This window comes from Pseudorca crassidens, chromosome X (assembly GCF_039906515.1).
Source record: "Pseudorca crassidens isolate mPseCra1 chromosome X, mPseCra1.hap1, whole genome shotgun sequence".
NCBI classification, from domain to species: Eukaryota; Metazoa; Chordata; class Mammalia; order Artiodactyla; family Delphinidae; genus Pseudorca; species Pseudorca crassidens.
Genome location: NC_090317.1, coordinates 113,093,681 through 113,117,439, shown reverse-complemented (window position 1 = coordinate 113,117,439; position 23,759 = coordinate 113,093,681). Strand labels below are relative to the sequence as shown.

At 41.2% G+C, this 23,759-nt stretch overlaps 1 protein-coding gene across 2 annotated transcripts in view; it reads left to right on the top strand.

Moving 5' to 3' along the window:
• PDK3 (pyruvate dehydrogenase kinase 3) overlaps positions 1-23,759 on the top strand; it is a 76,986-nt gene that overhangs the window by 36,746 nt on the left and 16,481 nt on the right. Inside the window, exons 6-10 of one of the 2 annotated variants that reach the window (XM_067723411.1) lie at positions 10,184-10,261; positions 19,325-19,401; positions 20,695-20,796; positions 21,203-21,313; positions 23,445-23,558. In XM_067723411.1, coding sequence (XP_067579512.1) covers positions 10,184-10,261; positions 19,325-19,401; positions 20,695-20,796; positions 21,203-21,313; positions 23,445-23,558 — 482 coding nt within the window. The remainder of the gene's footprint in view (positions 1-10,183; positions 10,262-19,324; positions 19,402-20,694; positions 20,797-21,202; positions 21,314-23,444; positions 23,559-23,759) is intronic. The other variant, XM_067723413.1, reaches the window with a different exon arrangement.

Genomic DNA, 23,759 nt, shown 5'->3' with positions numbered 1-23,759 from the left:
AGGAAGATCCCACATGCCGCAGAGCGGCTGGGCCTGTGAGCCATGGCCGCTGAGCCTGCGCGTCCGGAGCCTGTGCTCCACAGCGGGAGAGGCCACAACAGTGAGAGGCCCGTGTACCTCAAAAAAAAAAAAAAAATCATACTCCTTTTTATCATCTCATTGTTTCTTCACAAAAAGTCTCTCACTAATTTTTCAGAGAGATTTTAACCATGAGTCAGTGTAAGTAGAGAAGTAACGGACTGTTCTTGGCAGTTGTTAGGGCAGAGGGATGAAGCAGCGCTCAAGTGAATCAGAGGATGAGGCTGGACGCTGGAGGAGAGCAGAAGCCATTGTTTTGAGCATTTACTGTCTGTGTGGCTCTTACTGGACTTATTACATCCTGCCTGGTCTTGGCATCGTTCTGTACTTCTGTTGGTCTCTCTAATGGGGGTGTAAATTCCTCAAGGGCTGGAATTACTCTCATCCACGCTTGCATCACTCCTCTCAGGGACAGAAGTTTCATACCAAACACTAGCGGAAGATTGTGTGCAAAACAGTTGGATCAGTATTTGAAAGAAAGAAACTAGAAGTTTGTGCCTCCTGCTTTCTTTGGCCTTTTTAGTCGAGGTTTTGACCCTGGGCCAGGTCGCCTCCCAGCCTCTCCGTCTTCCCGCGCTCACTCACAGCTTTATCTTCACTTTCTCCTGCCCCTTTTGACTTTATACCCAATGAGTCCACCAGTTACCATGAACACATTTTACTCCATCCTCTCACGTAACCATTCCTACCACTCATCTGGCACAACTTAAAGCCTGGGCTCCTGGCAAAGCTGTATCCCATGATGATCACCCCCCCATGCCCCTCTGCCACGGGGCATGTCACCTCCCCCAGCACACTTCCACCCTCACACTCATGGGGCGAGGGGCAAGGACTGCGCTGCTCCCTGTTCCCCACTGCTTCTTTCAAACCGTGTTTTTCATTTCTTCATAGCCTCTTTCCTTAAGACAACAGTGGAGGCTGGTTTCAGATTCTGAAACTGCATGAACCTGCAAAGCAACTTCCACATCATCAGCTCTTCTGCCGCCTTCATTCCCTTCATAAATCATAAATCATACCCACAGCACACTGAGGACGCTTGGCTTGTACATACTTTCTAGAATGCCCTGACGCTTCTTCCACTTGGTGAGACATACGCTTACTAAGGGTCACTTACTTGTCCTCACACCGTTGGTGTAAGTTATACCACATGAATATGTATAAATGTACATAATTTATTTATACGTTATGTAAACTGAAGAAACGTGAGTACAAAAAAGAGACTTATTTCCATAAAAATCAAGTCGAATGCTTTGGAAAGACTTGATAAAGAAGAGATTCTTAAAAATGTCATGAAATGACTGTGAACAAGATAACTTTTAGGTGACAGGGCGGCACTGAGTAAAAATCCCAGAAGGAATCTGCACTCGGATTGCTTGACAAGTATCTTTAAGTTTCTTGCACTTTAAAGAAATAGGAATTGGAATTCATAGATGTGTGTGATATTGTTTATCTAAGAAGTATCATCTGGAACCCCAAGCTGACGCCTCTTCAAAGGAGAGACATTGGCCTTATGTGAAAAGATTGGTAGAGGAATAAATTGTGTATTCAAATGTGTATTTTAAGTTAATGTTTACAATTGTAGTCATTTTATGGTTTCCCACTATCCAACTTTTTTGTCAGTCATCCAACTTCTGTTTCCGTTTTGGTCAGTCAAGAGGACTAATACCATATTACCAAAATAATAAAAAGTGCTCATTGAAGAAAACTGAGAAAATGTGGGAAAAGAGAGAAGAGACTAAAAATCACCTGTCTTCATAACCCAGCAAGAACATTGTTTTATATTGAATTCATACCAACTTTACAGATAGCAACTGTGAATAATGCGTCTCTTCATATGAAATCCGCAGTACTTGTGTATTTCCCCATCTCCAGCACTAATGCCCATCACACACCGCCTACCTGGATGAATTCAGTGTCTGATCTGCTATACTGATAACCTCTATATTCAAATAGTTTTCCCAGCTAGGTGTATATAATCTTTATTCCTCAATGAGATATTAGTCTTAAATCAGTTACCTTTCCTACCATGGCAGAATTGGCTAGGCACCCTAGCAGGAAGCCTGAAGGTCTCTTTCCTCCCCGTGGAGAAAGCATATTTTAATAGCTTTCTGTTTCATGCCCTGTGGACCCCACTTTTAATTCTCTAAGTGTCTGCATACCGAAGCAGAAGCTCTTTCTGGCTCAAAATAAGACTGAGAAAAAAATAAACAAGGCAGACAGCACGAACTATCAGAAGGCCTGGAAGTTCTTCCGTGTCTTCTAGCAAAAAGGCACTGGAGTCTCCGCCCCCAAATGCCCCAGGGACAATAGTCAGAGTCCCAAAGGGCCCACACCTCCCCAGCTCTTCTTCTCAATACCCCCGAATGCTGTCAAGGAGAGGAAGAGATGTGTGTCAGCTTCCTTCAACTCTCAGTGACGTCTTACCATTCCCTTACTCTTTTGAAAGTAGTTGGTATTTTTTCACTGATTTTTACCTTCTCCTCGTACCTTCTGAGATTTTTCAGCTAATCTTCTTTACAATGTTGTGTTAGTTTCTGCTGTACAACGAAGTGAATCAGCTATATGTATACATATATCCCCTCCCTCTTGGAACTCCCTTCCCCCAACCTCCCATCCCACCATCTAGGCCACCATAGAGCACGAAGCTGAGCTCCCTGTGCTATACAGCAGGTTCCCTCTAGCTATCGGTTTTACACATGCTAATGTATATATGCCGATCCTAATCTCCCAGTTCATCCCCCCTTCCACCACCCCCCCCCGCCGCCATGTCCACACGTCTGTTCTCTTCATTTGCATCTCTGTTCCTGCCCTGCATACAGGTTCATCTGTACCATTTTTCTAAATTCCACATATATGCGTTAATACATTGTACAATATTTATTTTTCTCTTTCTGACTTACTTCACTCTGTATGACAGACTCTAGGTCCGTCCACATCTCTACAAATGACCCAATTTCGTTCCTTTTTATGGCTGACTAATATTCTGTTGTATATAGGTACCACATCTTCTTTATCCATTCATCTTTCGATGGACATTTAGGTTGCTTCCCTGTCCTGGCTATTGTAAATAGTGCTGCAGTGAACATTGGGTACATGTATCTTTTTGGATTATGGTTTTCTCAGGGTATATGCCCAGTAGTGGGATTGCTGGGTCATATGGTAGGTCTATTTTTAATTTTTTAAGGAACCTCCATACTGTTCTCCCTCTGTCTCTAATATTTTTTTTCCCTTTTGTTTTAGCAAACTTGATTTACAAGGTATAGGGGTTCTGAGTTTTAATGATAGCTCTGCTATTGATTTTCTCAGCTGTGAAGGTCCTGCATGGTTTAAGCATAGTCAGATGTCCAGTCCAAATGACCGCTGTGTGTGTGCGTGCGTGCATGTGCGTGTGCGCGTACATGCCTATGCACGTGCACGTGCGTGTTTTATAGCCTTAGGAAGCCTTAATGAACTAACAATGATTCCGTACTTAGATCTCTTGAGACAGACTCTAGGAAACTTTTATGTAGAAGGGTAGGGACACTTTTTACTTTTGACTAGGCAGTTGTATAAATGCGTAGAAGTGGGGTGCGTCTTGCATCATCGTAATTGAATGTGCAGGACGCTGAAGCAGGCCCCCTCGCTGCTTATTTAGCGCGCTAATATCCGCCTTCACACATCTGCAAATTATAGCCTCGTGGCAGTGAATGCTAGAATTAGTGTTGTAGAGCAGCTCCTATTATCCTCTGGGAGGTGCCTTCCATTGTGACCCTTTTCCCTCCTTTCTGTGTAAGAAACCAGGAAACAAAATGGAAAATCCTGTGATAAGATCGTTTTAAAGGTACAAACAAATACTTGGCACAAAAGTCAGCTCTCACAGCGACGTTAGCTTGCCTGTGTTGTTCCTAAATGCTCTTATTGCTGGGCTTAGCGTAATAGCACACAGTTTCTGCAGAGCGTGTCATTATTCTGGTTCAGAAATAAGGTCTTGTGCTCTCACTCCGGGCTCTTCAGGTTGCAAGTAACAGAGACCCACTCCCACCAACTCAAGAGACAGATGTATTAAAAGAACCTAGTTGGTCCCATGGTAATCCTAGGGCAGGAACCACTTTGTAGTCGGAGCTATAGAAATTGGAACTGGGAAACAGAAAGCAAGGGTTTTTTTCTGTGTAAGTGGGTTTGTCAAGTCACAGCCCCTCAGCCCCACTCTTGTCTGTAGACTGGCAGCCTTTTTAGGGCAGCTTGTTTGGGGCAGTGACAGGCACTCCAGGCCTAGATCATCATAACTCTAAGTGTTTCCTTTTGCCTGCTGCCCTGCCTGAGTGTCTCCATCCTGAATTCGCACAAGATGAATTTCATCGGCTCAGCCCGTCTTTTTGCCCACAACCGCAGGTTTTAGGATTCTAGTCAGCCTGTGGATTGGTCGCCCGTACGTTAGATGCTCTGCCCCCCACTTCTCCAGTTGGCTGCGCTTTGGGCAGTGGGAGAGGGTCTAGCACTTCAAAAAAACCCCTGATGCTTCCCACTCGAGATGGGTTTTGGGTAAGTGATGATAGACATACCTTATTAGAATTGCTTTGTGACTTAAAAGCGGTTCTTTTTTTTTTTGGTTGCGTTGGGTCTTCGTTGCGGCGAGCCGGGGGCTACTCTTTGTTGTGGTGCGTGGGCTTCTCACTGCAGTGGCTTCTCTTGTTGCGGAGCACGGGCTCTAAGCATGCGGACTTCAGTAGTTGCAGCACGCGGGCTCAGTAGTTGTGGCTCGCGGGCTCTAGAGTGCAGACTCAGTAGTTGTGGCGCATGGCCTTAGGGCTTGAACCCGTGTCCCCTGCATTGGCAGGTGGATTCTTAACTACTGCGCCACCAGGGAAGCCCTTAAAAGTGTTTCTTAAAAGCAGCATACATTGTAAAGTAACCATACTCCCATAAAAATTAATTTTAAAAAATAAATAAAATGAAGGAGTAAAAAAAAAAAGCAGCATACCTGTGACTCTAATGCTTTGTGGTCGTTTACGTTTATCTTGTTCAGGCATTTTTTGTTTTGTTTTGTTTTTTGCGATACGCGGGCCTCTCACTGCTGTGGCCTCTCCCGTTGCGGACCACAGGCTCCGGACGCGCAGGCTCAGCGGCCATGGCTCACGGGCCTAGCCGTTCTGCAGCACGTGGGATCTTCCCGGACCGGGGCACGAGCCTGCATCCCCTGCATCGGCAGGCGGACTCTCAACCACTGCGCCACCAGGGAAGCCCCAGGCATTGTTTCTTAAACTCGAGCTTTATGGTTTTGGATATCCTGTTCATGTTTGTTTTCTCACTCAAATTTCATCTTTGTCCAGTCTCTTATAAGATATCTGTAAACAAACAATGGCATGTATTTGTGATAGAGGCTAATATTGGGTTGGCCAAAAAGGTCATTCGCGATCATATGGAAAAACCCGAATGAACTTTTTGGCCAGTCCAGTATTTGATAGCAGGGTCCTCTGGTGAATTTTGCATAGCTTCTAATAAAAACATCTAATAAAATAGTGTCCATACACTTAAATTTTCCTGTGTGCTTCTTAAAACTGATTTGTGGCTACAGTGGATCTGTTGGGCTGGTTGCCATGTGAACCTTCACCTTACTCTTTATGGCTCAGTCTTTTTTAGTTTTAGTCTTATGTGTTTATAGTTTGGGTATTCTATCCTGGGGAAGTAGAAATGTGCTACACCTACAGTTTTTTTTTCTTTTTTTAAAATTATTTATTTATTTGGCCATGCCAGGTCTTAGTTGCAGCACGTGGGATCTTCATTGAGGCATGTGGAATCTTTAGTTGCAGCATGCAAAGTCTTAATTGTGGCATGTGGGGTCTAGTTCCCTGACTAGGAATCGAACCCGGGCCCCCTGCCTTGGGAGCATGGAGTGTTAGCCACTGGACCACCAGGGAAGTCCCTACCCCTACATTTTTGTTTGTTACTTTATCATCAGTACCTTATTTCCCTTGAAAACAGGTTCTTAAAACAATGAAAATCACTTATGTTCAGTGGCAGTAATAATCATTTCCTGATATTTCATTTTAAAGATTGGGTGGTAAATAGTGACTCAAATATATTGCAGATAAAAGTAATTTGATAAATTATCGTATTTTAAGATTTTGGTTTCTTTTTAAACAATAGAAAAGTTTTATTAGAAAGCTTATTGTTAGTAGAACTTGCATTTTACTCTAGATATAAAGGAAGTGAATTTTTAAGCCAGTAGTTGAAGTTTGGTTGTTATGTTGGTGATTTTTAAAAAACTTTTCCATTCTTATGGTACTTCACTTAAACAGAAGTATCCTATTTGAGTATATATGTGCTGTCATACTCCTCAGTACTCCATGATCATTCATGGCCTGGGAGTGACAGTGATAGAATTAGCATGACCCAGCCTTGACTTTCTAGGCCAGTGGGCTCCAAATCTACCTTCTCTTCAGAATTTTTGAAATCTGTGGATTCCCAGGCCTCAACACAGAGCTACTGCATCAGCACCTCCAGGGGTTCGTTTAACCTATACTTCTTTTTTTAACTTGCTAATGAATTCTACGCACACACACGGGTTTGGGAACCACTCTAGCCCACTAGTTCCCAGTCTGACCAAAAAGAACATCTCGAATCAGTATAATTGATTGAACCTGGAGAATCTTTGCATGGGCAGGATTGTTCCGTTTAACAGATGCTCACTGGGTGTGTATGGTGCCCAAGGCATTATGATATGCCACGGGAATTTATAAGATGCATATGAATATAGCTTTTACCAGTACTGCCCCCAGAAGACTTTTGGCTGGCTGGTATATGTGAGTCTCATTGTCATGTCTTGAGTTTTTCAAGGATCATAATGCAGTTGTCAATGACAGCATTGATACACTGTAATCTGTGGTAATGCTTGAAAAATTCTTACTCATGTGGTTTCAGGAACCATATTGAGTCTTTGAGTTTCAAGTTGGCTGCATCTATCTGGACTCTCCTATCTTCCACATGTTACATTTATTTGTGTCATACTTTCTCTTCATAATGCCATGAGGAACTAGCACATTTAGTGGAGTTGGGCTCGTTTCCTGTTTTTTGGTGAATGGAAGAGCAGTTTAAACATCTTTAAAGGTGTCCTATCCTTGGAGGAGTTGCTTTGTGGAGACGTATTGGCATTTTATATGGATAAGGAAGCATCATTTGTAGATTTCAGTATTTATTGGTGTAAGTGTTGGGAGTTCTTGGTCAGCTTTGTGCTGTTATGTCGCTAGGTGGAGATGTAGCATTGTTTGGTGGTATAGCCCCAGCACAGAGAGTGAATCTTGATTTTTCCAAAAGAACTGTACAGATGTTTGATGAGTTTTACTATACCCTACCAAAAAACTTGCGAACTTAATATAATTCTAAATGGTAATTTTCTTTGTTAGGATTTAACTACAGTCCACTTTGATGTCTATTTTCACACCAATCAACTCTTTTTAAATTTTTTTCTCCTTTTGCTAACGTTTCCTTTGGCTGTCCTTCATTATTTCATCTTGTCAGAGAGATTCTGATGTCTCTATCTGTGGTTCTTTTTTTTTTTTTTTTTTGCGGTACACAGGCCTCTCACTGTTGTGGCCTCTCGCGTTGCGGAGCACAGGCTCCGGACACGCAGGCTCGGCAGCCATGGCTCACGGGCCCAGCCGCTCCGCAGCATGTGGGATCTTCCCAGACCGGGGCACGAACCCACGTCCCCTGCATCGGCAGGCGGACTCTCAACCACTGCGCCACCAGGGAAGCCCCTATCTGTGGTTCTTTATAGTCGTTTAATTCTCTTTTTTTAATATGAATTTATTTATTTATTTTTGGCTGTGTTGGGTCTTTGTTGCTGCACGTGGGCTTTCTCTAATTGCAGCAAGGGGGAGCTACTGTTCGTTGCGATGCGCGGGCTTCTCATTGCAGTGGCTTCTCTTGTGGAGCACGGGCTCTAGACGTGCGGGCTTCAGTAGCTGTGGCACGTGGGCTCAGTAGTTGTGGCTCGCAGGCTCTAGAGCACAGGCTCAGTAGTTGTGGCGCATGGGCTTAGTTGCTCCGCGACATGTGGGATCTTCCCGGACCAGGGTTTGAACCCATGTCCCCTGCATTGGCAGGCGGATTCTTAACCACTGCACCACCAGGGAAGTCCCTATAGTGGTTTAATTCTAAAAGTTTAATAAAATGAGAATTTTTCCTCTGAGGTCAAATATTATGTAAAATTTAAACTTAGTAGCAATAGGAGGGAAATGAACCAAACCTTATAGTCTGAACATACCCTAATCTTATCTTTTGTATTATTTTAGATTGACATTGTCAATTTTTAACGTATTTAAATTCTGTCAGGCTTATTTTTCCCCCTTTCTTCCTTCCTTCCCTCTTTCCTCTTAACGCTTGAATCTTAATTATCTACTCTATGCACGGTACTGACATGGGGAATATAAAAGAAGTACAAGCCTGTCTCCAAAGAGCTGATATACACTTGAGGACATTGCAAATGCAATCATGAAGCATTTTAAAGTAATTTGAATATCTGATCTTTAGAAATTGTAAAGGTGGAACTTAAAAAATCTCCTCACTTTGGAAGACAGTCTGGCTGTCCTTCAAACGTTTAAACATACAGCTGCTATATGATCAAGCAATTTTTCTCTCCTAGGTCTATACCCAAGAGAAGTGAAAACACATCTTCACTAAAAAAAACTTGGACATGAATGTTCATAGCAATATGAATGAACATGTGAACGTTCATTTGTAATATCCAAAAAGTGGAAACAATCCAAATGTCTGTTGATGGATAAATGAATAGACAAAATGTGACATATTTGCATAATACAATATTAATTCAGTAATAAAAAGGAATGAAGTACTGATGTATGCTACAACATGGATGACCCTTGAAAACATTATGCTAAGTGAAAGAAACCAGTCACAAAAGGCCACATATTGTATGGTTCCATTTATACGAAATGTCCAGGATAGCAAACCTATAGAGATAGAGTAGATCCGTGGTTGCCTAGGGCTGGATGCGGGGGTAATGACTGTTCATGGTTATGGAGTTCCTTTTGGGGGTGATGAAAAATGTAAAATTAATTGTGGTGATGCACGCACGACTCTGCGAATACACTAAAAATCATTGAATTGTATGTGCACTTTAAATGGATGATTTGTATGGTGTGAGAATTGTATCTCAATAAAGCTGTTTTTTAAAAAAAGTAGATCATCAAAAGGTTTAAAATTTATCAAACCAAGGAATATTTGTTGACTAGCTAACAGGCATGAAATAAGTTCTATGTGAGTTATGAAACAAGTGTAAGACAGAAACCCTGACCTCAAATTGTTTACAGTTCAAGAGAAAAGCACACATGCAGTGTAAAATAATGCACTGTAGCTTTCTGAATTTGTTCCCCATCTTTTGGATGTACCTTCCTGAATTCCCTCTTCTGTTCATCTCTGTAATGGCTCTGATCTTCTTACCCTTTGTCCTTTTTTTTTTTTCCTTTCAAAAGCAAACTGTTCCTCCTCAGACTTTGATAAAATAACAGCCCCAACCTGTTACCTTTAACTAACTTAAAGGACATTTAAAAAGTGTTTTAATTTTATTGAAGTATATTTGATTTAGAGGACATTTCAAAGCAAGAGTAATGTCTCCAATAACTTAAATTGTGTGGCTCGTGGAAACCTGTTCATTTAGCAAATACTTGTTGACGTTTAATTTACAGATAATTGGCAAATCTTAAGATGGTTGCCATTATTATTTTTGAAATTACAGCAAATATCTTTTTGCTACAGTTTAGTCAGGTTGCATGCTGTTCAGAAGTATAGTCTTGAGTTTATAGATTTTTCATGAAAAATGCCTCTTAGGAATATTTAAAAGTTAAAGCCATGTTTGGTATAAAGCTGGCTATGTCATCATTAGTGCAGTATTTTGATATTGTTGTGGTCATTAAAACTGAAAGAGAAATTTTGGTTCAGTTATTGTAATTCTGTTGTAGCCAAAAAGGGCTATTTTTTAAGGCAGTAGTTGATTAATTCTAAATCTGTCAGGTTACAGATTGTCCTTGTTTCTTTATTCTATTGAGTCTGTCTGTCTGAGTCCATGCTGTTAGTGCAGCAGCTAAACTTTTCTCTCTCTTTGCAGACGCATATGAAACTGCCAAGATGCTTTGTGAACAGTATTATCTGGTAGCTCCAGAGCTGGAAGTTGAAGAATTCAATGGTAAAAGAAAAATAATTTCAGCCTTAAATACAAAGAAGCTGACTAAAAAACTGATTATACCTGAGCTATATTTCAGTGAGATCCTAAAATTGTGCTGCTTTTTCCTCTTTCTGTGTTTTTAAAACCTTTTTTATATCTCTGGTCAGTGAGTTTTTGTACAGGAATGTGTTATCCATTAGAGCTCCAAGCTCTTGGAACAGAAGTAATCAAGGTGGAAGATGCACAGAGATGTAAATCAGCAGTTCTCAAAATAACCAGTGCAAACAGTCAATAAACATGTAGAAAAGTGTTTACTAATCAAAGAAGTACAAAGAAAAACATAGAGGAATGCCATTTTTGTCTTTCAAAGTGGCGGTGATTAAAACATTTTAATGCTTTGAATTGCTGCCCAGAAAAATACTCTGTCCCCCAAATTTACACATTTCTGATCTACGTTTAAATTGGTATAGCCTTTCTTTAAAAAAACAGGCTAACAATGTTCTTTCTCTTTGGCCCAGTAAGTTAAAGTAATAATGGTTATATTCTTTGGTCCAGTAAATAAACTTCAGAAAATTTATTAAGAGAAAATAGGGACTTCCCTGGTGGTCCAGTGGTTAAGACTCTGCGCTTCCATTGCAGGGGGCACGGGTTCGATCCCTGGTCGGGGAACTAAGATCCCGCATGCCCCTTGGAGTGCCAAAAAATAAAAGCAAATAAATAAAAAATATGCGAAAGTCATGAAAAATTTTTTAAATCTGTCTAGAACCAATACTTAAAAAAAAAAGGAATAAAGACGCAGACGTAGAGAATGGACTTGAGGACACGGGGAGGGGGAAGGGTAAGCTGGGACAAAGTGAGAGAGTGGCATGGACATATATATACTACCAAATGTAAAATAGATAGCTAGTGGGAAGCAGCCACATAGCACAGGGAGATCAGCTCGGTGCTTTGTGACCACCTAGAGGGGTGGGATAGGGAGGGTTGGGAGGGAGATGCAAGAGAGAGGAGATATGGGGATACATGTATACGTATAGCTGATTCACTTTGTTGTAAAGCAGAAACTAACACACCATTGTAAAGCAATTATACTCCAATAAAGATGTTAAAAAAAGGAAAATAGAGGTGTGCACAGATACATGTATCAGAATGATGATCAGAGTAGTTTTCTTACAGAGAAAAATTAGAAAACAACCCAAGTTTTCCACAATAGGGAATTATTTAAATAAATTCTGGTATACCCATAAGATAGAATAGTATGCAACCATTCAAAACAATGCTTTAAAGAATATTTAATGTTTGAGAAAAGTTGAATTTTTAACCACAGGCTATAAAAGCTTGTAATAGTGCAAGTTCATTGGATAATAAGTCGAAGGATTTTTACCACCAAAATACAAACAGCAGCTCTCTGGATAGGGGGGTTTTAGCTAATTTTTATATTAGTTGTGTGAAACTATATTTACATGTTACTTTTATTTTTTTATTTGTAAGTTATGAAAGAGACATACTTATCTCTAAAAATACAAACATAAATATAGAGTAAAAAGTGAAAGTCCCCACTACTCTGCTCCCATACAGAGTTTTGTTTTTTACATAAATGAGGCTAAAACCATACATGTTCTTTAACTTGTGTATTTCACTTCACCTTAAAGATCTTTGCATGTATTAGTGTCATTTAGAGATTATCCATAGTGTAGATTATCATAATTTATTTAATCGTTTCTCATTGGGTGGATTTCTGATTTTCCCATATTCCATATAATGAGGCATGAAGGGGTGTGTGTGTGTGTGTGTGTGTGTGTGTGTGTGTGTGTATTTGGAGCGTGGGAAAACCTATGAACGCGTGGAAGTATTTCTGTAGGCTAGATTCTTAGAAGTGTGGAACGACTGAGTCTTAGGGTATGGGGTCTTAGGGTATGGCATTAAAGATAAACCACATTCCCTCTCAACAATATTCCAAAAATCGATTTCTCTTATACTGAGTTCAGAATGTGAAGACTTCAGGCTGCCGTCATAGGACAACTGCCCCTACGTTCTACTAGGAGGTGTGGAATCGATGCCACTTTCAAAGTCTGTTGGGTTCTCTGAGAAGAGTTGCACCCCTATTTTGAAGAAATATACCTCTAGCACCAAGTGGATTTTGCTTGAGCATTCCTGAGTAGAAGCATCTTAATATTCTATTTCTTCCTACTGGCTAGGCGGAGCCTGACCTCACTGTCCTGATTTCTATCTGTCAAACATGGAACTTAAACTCACCGGTAGTAATTAAATTGCTCGTTTGCATGAATGGTAACCTCACTCACTCTGAAGGCCAGAGCAGCGAGCCTGGTCTTGCTGATTCCTGGGTGCCAGCCAGGTCAGCACGTTCCTTCCCAGTGAGGCTGTCACAACGGGCAGTGCACCCCACCAGGGGAGAAGCTTTCCAACCATTTTCGGCACTGTCTCATGCGTGGTTTTTGAAGCCCTTTTTCCCATCACTAAGAGAAATGGTGGTTATAGGTAGCTTCTAGTTTCCTGTTGCTTTGGGGGATGTATTTACGATTTCTATTATTTCTTGAATGCCAAAGCTCTTTGTGAGTGTGGTTAAGCACTGCAGTTGAGCTCTAACAAGCTCCGTGTTAGAGACGGAGGTCAGAGGTTGGTCCTGAACACCTTAAGCAGACACGGGCTTTGTCACAGAGAGAGAGTGTGTGTGACTGTTTTCCGGCGAGGAGTCAGATCCAGATTCTGTGGATTCATTTTAAGAGCCCGTGTGAACTAGTATAGCATCCCCTTTCAGGATGCTTCCATTCTCCTGTGCTCTGCACTTCAGAGGACCGACGCTGCCATGAATCCCAAAGAACAGTTTGCTGGTACCTGAGAATTTAAGTTCTGTGAGTTTGCCCTATGATCTCTTTTTCTGAAGTTTCGATTTTTTCCTTTCCCAATGCAGACCCCTGAGAAAGTAGTAAATAGGGATTATGCAGAACGTACTGTGTGAACACCATCATTATTTACGGTCATCACTAGCGTTCTGAATATTGGGAGCTAGCTGTAGTAAACTTCTTTTTTATTCTTTTGGTAGTACATTTCACAGGAAGATTAAAAACAACAGAATTTTATTTACCTTACATCAGGTTTCAAATATTTCTGATTAGCTACCCGCGGCAACCCATGTGGGTTGCTCCAAAGATGGGTAGCCATTCTACCGTGCTTGTTCTCAACGTTCTCATTCTCTTGAGAAATCGGTTGCCAAAGCATTAAGCAAATAAACCTTTTTACCTTACATTCTCGGCATCCGTATGGTAAGGCAGCATGGCTTAGAGGAAAGAGGTGAACTTTGTAGCCAGCCAGGTGGTGGAAATCTGGATTCTGACACTTAGGAGACAAGTCACTTTGCTGCTGTGACACCCACATTCCTCATCAGTCAGCTCTCCTTGTGAGGTGTTAAAAGGATAATGTTTCTAAGGCCTCAAGCAGAACGCCAGGCACGTGCTGGACATTTAATAAAGGGTGGTTACTGGAAGTCAGGGTTGACTTGGGAAAGAGAAGGCGTATGGTTGCCACACTTGCATTTTTTCACCATTTCTAGATTAGTCTTTCCTGTCAAGAGGGTTGATTTATAGCTTCAGGTTTGGTTGGAAAAGTAAAGATTTCAGTTCGCACTATGTAAATTTTGTTGTAAGAGGGTTCGTAGAAAAGGTGTGCGTCTGTCCTGGAGTCTTTGACCTCTAGTTTTCTCAAATTGGATACTTTTGTGGATATTTTTAGTCAGGTGGTTCTACACAAGAATAAGAAAGCCATTACTGGTAGCGCTGTTAACACTGTCGAAATTAATGTTTTAGTAGTGGTAATAGCCAACAGGTATTGGCTGCTTACTATGTGGCAGGCTCTGTGTAAACTAGTTTATCACTTATCTCATTTAACCCTTATGTTAACCCAGTGAAATATGTACAGTGCTCATTTTAGAAACGGAATGCTGGAGGCCCAAATGTGTTAAATTCCTATCAGTATGCAGCCCTCCCTTGGTGTCTGCAGGTGACTGGTTCCAGGAACCCCCGGGAATTCCTAAATCTATGGATGCTGAAGTCCCTTATATAAAATGGCATAGTGTAGTCAGCCCTTCATATCTAAGGCTTCCACATCCATGGGTTCAACCAACCGTGGATCAAGCTTCTCTTAAATGAATTTTTTCTGCTTAGCCACCAGTATTTTTTTTCATGCATATAGGAGAACTGTCTGAAGATAAAACTCTTTATATCCTATGTAGAGTTTTTGGCATTTATTAAATGTCGTTTCAACTAATGGCATTTGGAGCAATGACTGTGCAAATAGGGACTTTATTATTTCTTGAGTCTTGAGCATGAAAAACCTGCGCCATTTTTCCATTGACTTTTTAAAATGTACCCTTAGATGGAAAATTCATATTCCATTTATGTCTTATTTTAGGAAGCCAGCCAACATCTATTAAGGGTCTACTGTGGAAAAGCTCCTCGACCCAGGATTAGGGAAGAGTCATGGACAAAGACATTTGACATGGTTTTAAAAGGAAAGAAAGGGACTTCCCAGGTGGCACAGTGGTTAAGAATCTGCCTGCCAATGCAGGGGACACGGGTTCAAGCCCTGGTCCGGGAGGATCCCACATGCTGCGGAGCAACTAAGCCCGTGCACCACAACTACTGAGCCTGTGCTCTAGAGCCCACGAGCCACAACTACTGAGCTCGCGTGCCACAACTACTGAGCTCGCGTGCCACAACTACTGAAGCCCACATGCCTACCACCCATGCTCCGCAACAAGAGAAGCCACCACAAATAAGAAGCCTGTGCACTGCAACAACACTCAGCACAACTAGAGAAAAGCCTGTGCGCAGCAACGAAGACCCAACGCAGCCAAATAATTTATTTTAAATTTAAATTTATTTTAAAAATAAATAAAAAATAATAAAAGGACGGAAAGACATCTAAACGATAATGTTCTCAAAGAAAAGTACAAGTAATTGAGCAAGCTGTCAGATGGCTCCTAGAGAATGCTGGTTGAACTGAAAACAAACAAACAAAACAAAGCTATCAAAGGTATTTTAAGTTCCCTGAGATCTGGAGTGAAAAGGTTGACTTCCGAAGGTTATTTATATAACTAATCATGCCTTTCGGTACAAGATAGTCTAAGCATTCAGTGTGCTCCTAGGGCTCCGTTAAAAAGACAGTAAAGGAATACAAAGAAAAACAGCAAAGAAACCAGGGGGACTCGTCAGTGGGCCATTGATCCCACCTCCTGCCAAAGGGTAACGAGATAGAAGTACACTGGCTGATTAATGGGACGGAGCAGAAGAAGCCAGGAAAGAGGAGGCTGCAGCAGAAATGGCATCAGATGATCCTGGAGGGACTCTGGGAGCAGAGCTGGGAAGTGTCAGGGACTGGATAGGGAAGGTAAAAGATGGGGGTTGATTGAAAGCTGGTCTCAGGTGGAGTAAGGATGGGTGATGGGAAGCAGCTTGACTCTGGCTGTGCTCTGCCTGCCAACATCCACGAGCATTTTCCCCTGGGCAAAAATCAAAGTAGTTTCTTCAAGAACCTAGGTCTGTTCGTGTGAGTGTCATCATCCCAAAGTAAAGCCCTCTTCATTCAGGCATTTGGGGGACCCTCTGGGCAGAGGCCAGCTTGCTGTCCGCTCATCCTAAAGCCAGTGGAAAAGTCTTGACCAGGTACACAGAGCTCCACGTCAGCCTTCCCACTTAGGGGGAAGTCAACACCAGCTCTCTCAAACAAACAATCCAGTTCCTCATTCTTCAACAAGAATTTTACGACCAAGATGTATCAGACCTCGGGCGAAAAACCAGCAGCATGAATGGAAACCTGACTGGCATTAAACTTCTCAGCTGCGCTGTCATGGTCAGAAGACCCCTCTCCCTCCCTCCTGCCTTTTTTTTTTGGCTGTGTTGGGTCTTCGTGGTGGTGCACGGGCTTTTCACTGCAGTGGCTTCTCCTGTTGCGGAGCACGGGCTCCAGGCACGTGGGCTTCAGTAGTTGTGGCTCGCGGGCTCTAGAGCACGGGCTCAGTTGCTCTGTGGCATGTGGGATCCTCCCGGACCAGGGCTCGAACCCGTGTCCCCTGCACTGGTAGCCGGATTCTTAACCACTGCACCACCAGGGAAGTCCCTCCCCCTGCCTTTCTAAATGCTGAAAGAAATTGATTTCAAATCCAAATTCTGTACCTGGTGAAACCTCCAATCAAGTGAATCAGAGGTATAAGGACTGAGAAATGTATTTCCCATGCATAGCTTTCTGAGGTAGTTTACGTGACTGACCTAATGGTGTGTATAATGTAGGTATAAGAAATAGCAAAAAATACTCTAGAACCTCAATCAAAAACAATTTGAGGATGATGGCTGTGCAGCACGTTTGGAAAGCAGTTGATTCTAATTTGAAAAATCTTAAAGAATGGAATGGATCCCATGCAATAGAAAAGAGGCTGGAAGATCTCAGTGATGTGGCAAGGAAAGCATATGTCTCTTGTCCGGTTACCCAAGAAGAGGAGTATCAGAAAGACATGGTCCAAATATTCGGCAACCTTAAAAGGTAACATGATTTTGAGCAGTTGGAGGTGGATAAAGTGAATCCATTTCACCTTAAGGCTGGTAATATTCTCCTTCAAGTGACACATGACTCATGACACATTGGGCTCATAGGGAAAGAAATGTCACCCTGGTCTATTCCTGTGGCCAATCTGCAGTGAGCAATATTTACCTGGTTATGTTACCAACACAATCAGTGTTCACCTTTTTTATTTTTTCTACAGGGAACCCACTTTATTTTTTTAATTTTTGTTGAAATATGGTTGACATATAATGTGTTAGTTTCAAGTGTACAGCAAATTGATTGTTGTACATGTATATATATGAAGCAATATGTAATATTAGATAAAACAGAATTTCACGTGCTGAGAATCCATAGGAACTGATAATAAAAGTCAAAACCTTTTTTAGTTTTAATATTTTTTATTGAATATGGTTGACTTATAATGTGTTAATTTCTGCTGTACAGAAAGTGATTCAGTTATACATATATAGACATTCTTTTTCATTATAGTTTATCACAAGATATTGAATATAGTTCTCTGTGCTATACAGCAGGACCTTGTTGTTTATCCATCCTATATATAATAGTTTACATCTGCTAGTCTCAAACTCCCATTCCTTCCCTTCCCTACCCCTCCTCCCCCTTGGCAACCACAAGTCTGTTCTCTATATCTGTGAATCTGTTTTTGTTTCGTAGATATGTTGATTTGTATTGTATTTTAGGTTCCTCATATAAGTGATATCATATGGTATTTGTCTTTGTTCTGTCTGACTTCACTTAGTTTGATAATCTCTAGGTCCATCCATGTAGCTGCAAGTGGCATTATTTCATTCTTTCTTATGGCTGAGTAATATTCCATTGTGTGTGTGTATGTGCGTGTGTGTACACGCCACATCTTCTTTATCCATTCCTCTGTCGATGGACATTAGGTTGCTTCCATGTCTTGGTTATTGTAAATAGTGCTGCAGTGAACATTGGGGTGCATGTATCTCTCGAATTATGGTTTTCTCAGGATATATGTCCTGGAGTGGAATTGCAGGATCATATGGTAGCTCTATTTGTAGTTTTTTAAGGAACCTCCATACTGTTCTCCATAGTGGCTGTACCAGTTTACATTCCCACCAGTAGTGCATGAGGGTTCCCTTTTCTCCACACCCACTCTAGCATCTATTGTTGTAGATTTTTTGATGATGGCCATTCTGACTGGTGTGATACCTCACTGTAGTTTTGATTGCCAGCATCACTCTTCTTGCACTTTGGGGCCACTATTAAATAAAATAAGTGTCACTTAAACATAAGCACTACAATACTGTGACATTGATGTGATAACCAAGGTGGCTACTAAGTGTCTAATGGGCGGGATCTATTGGACAAAGGGATGATAGACGTCCTGAGCAGGACAGATCAGGAAGGCATGAGATTTCATCACACCACTCAGAACTTATGAATTGTTTGTTTCTAGAAGTTTCCACTTAATATTTTCGAACCTCGTTTGACCATGGGTGACAGAAACTGCAGAAAGCGAAACCATGGACAAGGGGATATTGCTGTATATATTACTTAGTAGTTTAAAAAATAACTGATCATCAAAAGGTTCAAGATTTAGAATCAAAAACTCTTAGTTCAGGTGTCCAGTTCCAGGCCTCCTCCATTATGGCAGGCCAGTTGCATAACCTCAGCGAAGCCTGTGTCCCCAGCCACCCACCCTATGAGCCACACAGTATTGTCATGAGAGTTCATTTGGGTAATGTATGTGCAAGCTCTTTGGAAACTGCTAAGAAGCAAACAGATGATTGCTCTCCTTTATATTACTATTAATTACTCACTTTATTAGGTTGAAATCATAGCATGGGTGTTCTACTTGAGAAAGCTTACGTAGTTTTGGTCTCTTAATGATTTCAGGTCACGAGGAGGAGGAAAGCCTAAATTTCCTATTATCTACTCTATATCCTACTCTGGGATTCTGGGTTTCTCGGAGTTTCCTCAGAAGATCCCTGACACAAGGAGAAAGGACTGTAGGTCTCTGGGAGTTGGTCTGCTAGCTGCGAGTAGTACGCCTCGTTTGTCATAATTTAACAGAACTTAACATTACTGTTTAGTCCAAGTCTCCAAGAGGACGTACCCCTCTACCTCTGTGGCTTCACATTCCCCTGGCTGACCACTGGGGTCAGTGGTGGTGGTGGAGGGTGTCCCCCATTTTGAGAAACACCAAGTGATATTTGGATGACCTTATGTAATGCTCTGAACGTTAGGACGTAGGTGATGATATTCCAGTTTTGCTCAACTAAGTTCCAAAGAGAGAAATTTGCCTAAGGTCACATAGCTGGTAAGCGAAGGAACTGGATTTCACCCCAAGTTTGTTGGACTTCAAAGCACATGCTTTTGCTCAGCCCTGCCTTTAGAGTTGGAAACCTACGTTGGCCTTTTGTAGAGTTCTTTTTTTATGCACTTGGAAGAAAGGATGCAAAGAACATTCTTGACTTTCTTCTAGTTTTGATCCTTACTCATGGACGGTTTTGTCTCTGTTTTCAGCCAAAGCTCCAGACAAACCTATTCAGGTAGTTTATGTGCCCTCACATCTGTTTCACATGCTATTTGAGTTGTTCAAGGTAAGTGGAATTTAAAAACATGGTAAGAAGTCTTCATTTTAAATTACTTTGATTCAGGGCATAATGGATTCCTCAGATTAGCATAAGAAAAAGGTTTTGCATAACCATTTTAAAAATTCTATTTCTGATGCCCTGTGGGTTTTATAATTTGTATACTCTGAGGTGAAAATTTGCTGTGTATAGTATAGTCTTCATGAATATTAGTACATATTGATTTTGAAGCTTAATTGTAAAATAAAAGCTTCAGTGGCTTTATGTAAAATCCATACTGTTTTTTCTTCAGAGATGAGCTTAGAGATGCTTTTTAGTTTCCAGATCTGGCAAAGGCTTTATTGGTGGTAGTCAGATCAAAATAAAAACATGTTTATGCATCTTTATGTTTCTGAACATTAACCATGTCGGTGCATTATCAGTTGTTCCGGTCCTGAAAGATACGTTAACACTTTTACACATTTGAGTCAGTTTAGAAAATTCAGAAGATCTGACAGAGGCAGGGGGCAAAGATGTGGAAGGGCTGGACCAAAAGAGAAAAGACTGTCTATACCTTAAGCTGTTGCTTTTATTAACCAGTAGCTAACGGCATGTAAGTAGCAGTATTACAGGCACAAGGCATTTGAGCTAAAATTTCATTTCTTCCAGTGTGTAAAACCCTAAACCAAACACCTGAAAAATCAGTTATGCTGATTTGCTTCCCAAAATTATGTTACTGATGTGACACTTAAGGTTGAGATGGGCATTCAGTTGTGAACTTGCTCTGCAACAGCTGTGGCTTTTTCAGAATTTCTTTTCACCTGACATTTCTTCTACTTTTTTTTTTTTTCCAGCCAAATGATTAATTTTTGTGGGCAGCATGAATCCTCTCAGGCTTTCCGCCTTCTTTAGAGGAAGGGTGCTCTGTAAGTGCAGACTGATAGTGGGATTTAAAGCACACGCCAGTGAGCCTCTGCAGCCTCATTACACGCGATAAAAACATCCCTCTTGGTTAAGAGTTGAATAATTTAAATACCCTAAAGCGAAATCGAAAACAGGAAGGAAAGGAAAATAAGCATTTAGTATGGTGGATGAGACTAAAACGAGATAATAACAAAGTAGAGCATCAAGACATTTTTCCTTGTTCTGAACACACGTTTAGTTAAGTTCTTTAGAGAGGAAAAGAGTGCCATATAAATCCAACTGATCTTTGCCCCCCACCAAAGAAACGTTGTGCATCGGTAGCCTTTCGCCAGTTTCTTTTTTTAAAGTTGTAGTTTGTGAGTTGGTGGCATGCTAAAAAAAAAGGTTCTGTGATTTCAGAACTCAATGAGAGCGACAGTGGAACTATATGAAGATAGAAAAGAGGGCTACCCAGCTGTTAAAACCCTTGTTACTCTGGGTAAAGAAGACTTATCCATTAAGGTAACTCTTTATTTGTACGTATACTTGAATTATCAGTTAATTTAATAGTGTGTAAACATCGAGGAATCAAAGGGAAGGGAGGAGAACTGACAACTGAGTGTCTTATTTGTAAGTACTGCATTTGATCCTTGGCTTGAGCTACCTCGTTTAAACTTCGTTGGAACCCCATTTTTTAGGGGGCTGAACAAGATCTCAAACCCAAGCGTATTGGAGCCTAACCACACTTGCCCGCCTCCTTTGTTTTACACTGTTCACAAAGGGACCATATTTCGTTGGGGGTTCAAGTCCTTGCACGGTTTAGAGTAATCTAGTATGTACTTTATTTAATGAACTCCTTGCCTCCTGCTAAGTATAGATTGATGACTTCTTCTTGTTTTTCTTCCTTTTCACATTTTGTACATTACAGATAAGTGACCTAGGTGGTGGGGTCCCACTACGAAAAATAGATCGTCTTTTTAACTACATGTATTCAACTGCTCCGAGACCTAGCCTGGAGCCTACGAGAGCCGCGCCGCTGGTAAGCCTCTGAAACCGCTGCTAGAGGAAACACCATTCGCTAGAGAAGGGACAGAGCTGGCTCTTTCCCCGGGTTGTCGCATTAGCCTTGTTGCATTTGTATGTTTCCCGCATGGTTTGAAGGAGGGAGAATTTTATGCCACTGCTGCTTTCTTTATGACTCTTTTGGACTCAGATTTCTTCTCTAATTTGTGTCTAAGAAACACTCAGAGCTGAGTACTTACCTCCCCAATACAGAGAAAAAATATTTCCCTGTGGTTAAGACTGCTTCTGGAGCACCATTTACCACCTGGCACTCCCCTTGGAGGGGGTGGAAGTGTAATAGCAGGTGAGCAGGGAACAGCACAGCGTGTCTGGCTGCAGCTGGCCCTGGGCACTTTGGCGCTGCATACCATAGAGGCCCAAATCACCCAGGGCCTTTGAACTTCCCCCGCCAAATTTGTTTATATAATTAAAGTGTTAAATTACGAACACATTAAATTTTTTATATAAGCAGGAAACATATAGGTGGCGTATGCATTTTCAGAGCCCTTTCTGTCTCACTGTGGAAATAACCTTCAGGAAGTGAGGAAAGCCTCTGGTTACCATGGCAGCATTTAGATCCTGGTAGGGCCACACTTTCTTCCCCCGGCTGAGTGTTTCTAATTGACAAACAACAACTGAACCCTTTGTCATTAAGCACAGCAACATATCTGTCAGTCTGCAAAATGGTTCAGAGTGTAAATTTTCATTTTCAAGTTGTACCTGACTGACGAGCACGTAAGATTATATTTTATATGTATGAATAAAATCCAACACTTAACATCATTTATTCTAGACAGGGTTTGTTAACACTGCATATTGAAAACGGAGAGGAAGTCGCTTACATAGGATTCCAGAAAATTCTTGAAAGATCAATTTGAAGGCCATTGCCTTGACCAGTTTCTGGTACCTACTTAAATAAATGTCAAAAGAAAAAGAGACGCTACAGGCAAATCTAGAACCTTCTGCAGTTGTTTAAAAGGAGTATGGATCGTCTGTTACAGGTCTCAGGATAGCATCTTGAGGACAGCTGTGATGTCATCTTTTTTTTTAAATGACACTGAGCAAAAATGACACTCTAAAAAATGTGCATCCCACCTCCCATTTTATAGATGAGGAAATGAGGTTACTGGTTTGCCCAAGGTCATTGAGCTCATTATCGTCAAGCTGCCACTGGCCATGTCTGTATTCTTTCCAGTGTGCCTGGTGGCTCTCCATTTGAAGAAATGCTTCCACTAGCATCTCTCCCAGTTAGTCAAGTCTCCTCAGCTTTTAAGTGGGCGTGTGGGTATGTACTACTAGGAAACGTTAACTTCCTCATCAAACACCTTACTATGTTACAGCTCTGTGCCGTGACACACGCATTTCTTTTTCGGAAATGTCCTCCCAGACAACTCCTGTTGATCCTTTGACACCCTGTCGGTGGACTTAATCAGAGGGGTCGAAGCTTGAGGAACAGCCCCTTCCCCTCCACCCCAGAGTGTTGGAAATTAGTCTCAATTATTCCTATCAATATCGGAGACCTTTTTTTTCTTCCCCCAACAACCTGTTACTGACAGTCAGGGTTCTATGACATAGAGGTATAGGAGGGTACTGGAATTGTTTTCTTGTCTCTAAGAATATATGGACTACCACATGTCAAAATATTGCAGCGTTCTCAGAGCCTTAGGAAGTAGCTCTTAGGAGATTGTTTTCTTTTCATTGTGTTAGCCTTGGTACGGTTAGATTTCAACTCCCGTGCTGCTCAATTTAATTGAGCAAAGAAATCATAGTGGAACTTTGGAATGATGTGGTTTACTTTGGTTTCTGGTTCAAATTCCACTTGATTTGGGATTTAACAATGCTAACAATTTGCTTTAAAACGTTCAAAAAGCCTTAGTCCAAAATCGGAGTATTTCTGTTCTTTTCCAAACATGTGAGAAGTATTTTTGCAGGGTGAAAACAGATTGTTTGCCATAGATGAGCATATACATCATGGTAAAGTTTGGATCAATAATTTATTTGCTTTAAATATGAAGCAAGAATTTATTATAATCTTGCAGATGGTCCTCAGACTCGATGTGTTAGCGTTTCGTGCCCGTCTCACCGTATTAATTTTCTTTTCTCGGTAGGCTGGATTTGGTTACGGCTTGCCAATTTCTCGTCTGTATGCTAGATATTTTCAGGGAGATCTAAAACTCTATTCTATGGAAGGCGTGGGTACTGATGCTGTCATTTATTTGAAGGTACTGCATTTTATTTCTGTTATATGAAGGCATCTTTACTTTTTAAAGCTATAAGTTCTAATAACTAATGGAGGATAGCACTATATCATCTCCTATATTCAGCTCGGATTTACTCCAGTTTTACGTGAAAACCAAGTTATGTCCTACCCTTGATTTTATGCTCAGATATAGCAAAATAGGAAACATGGAGAGGTAAAAATT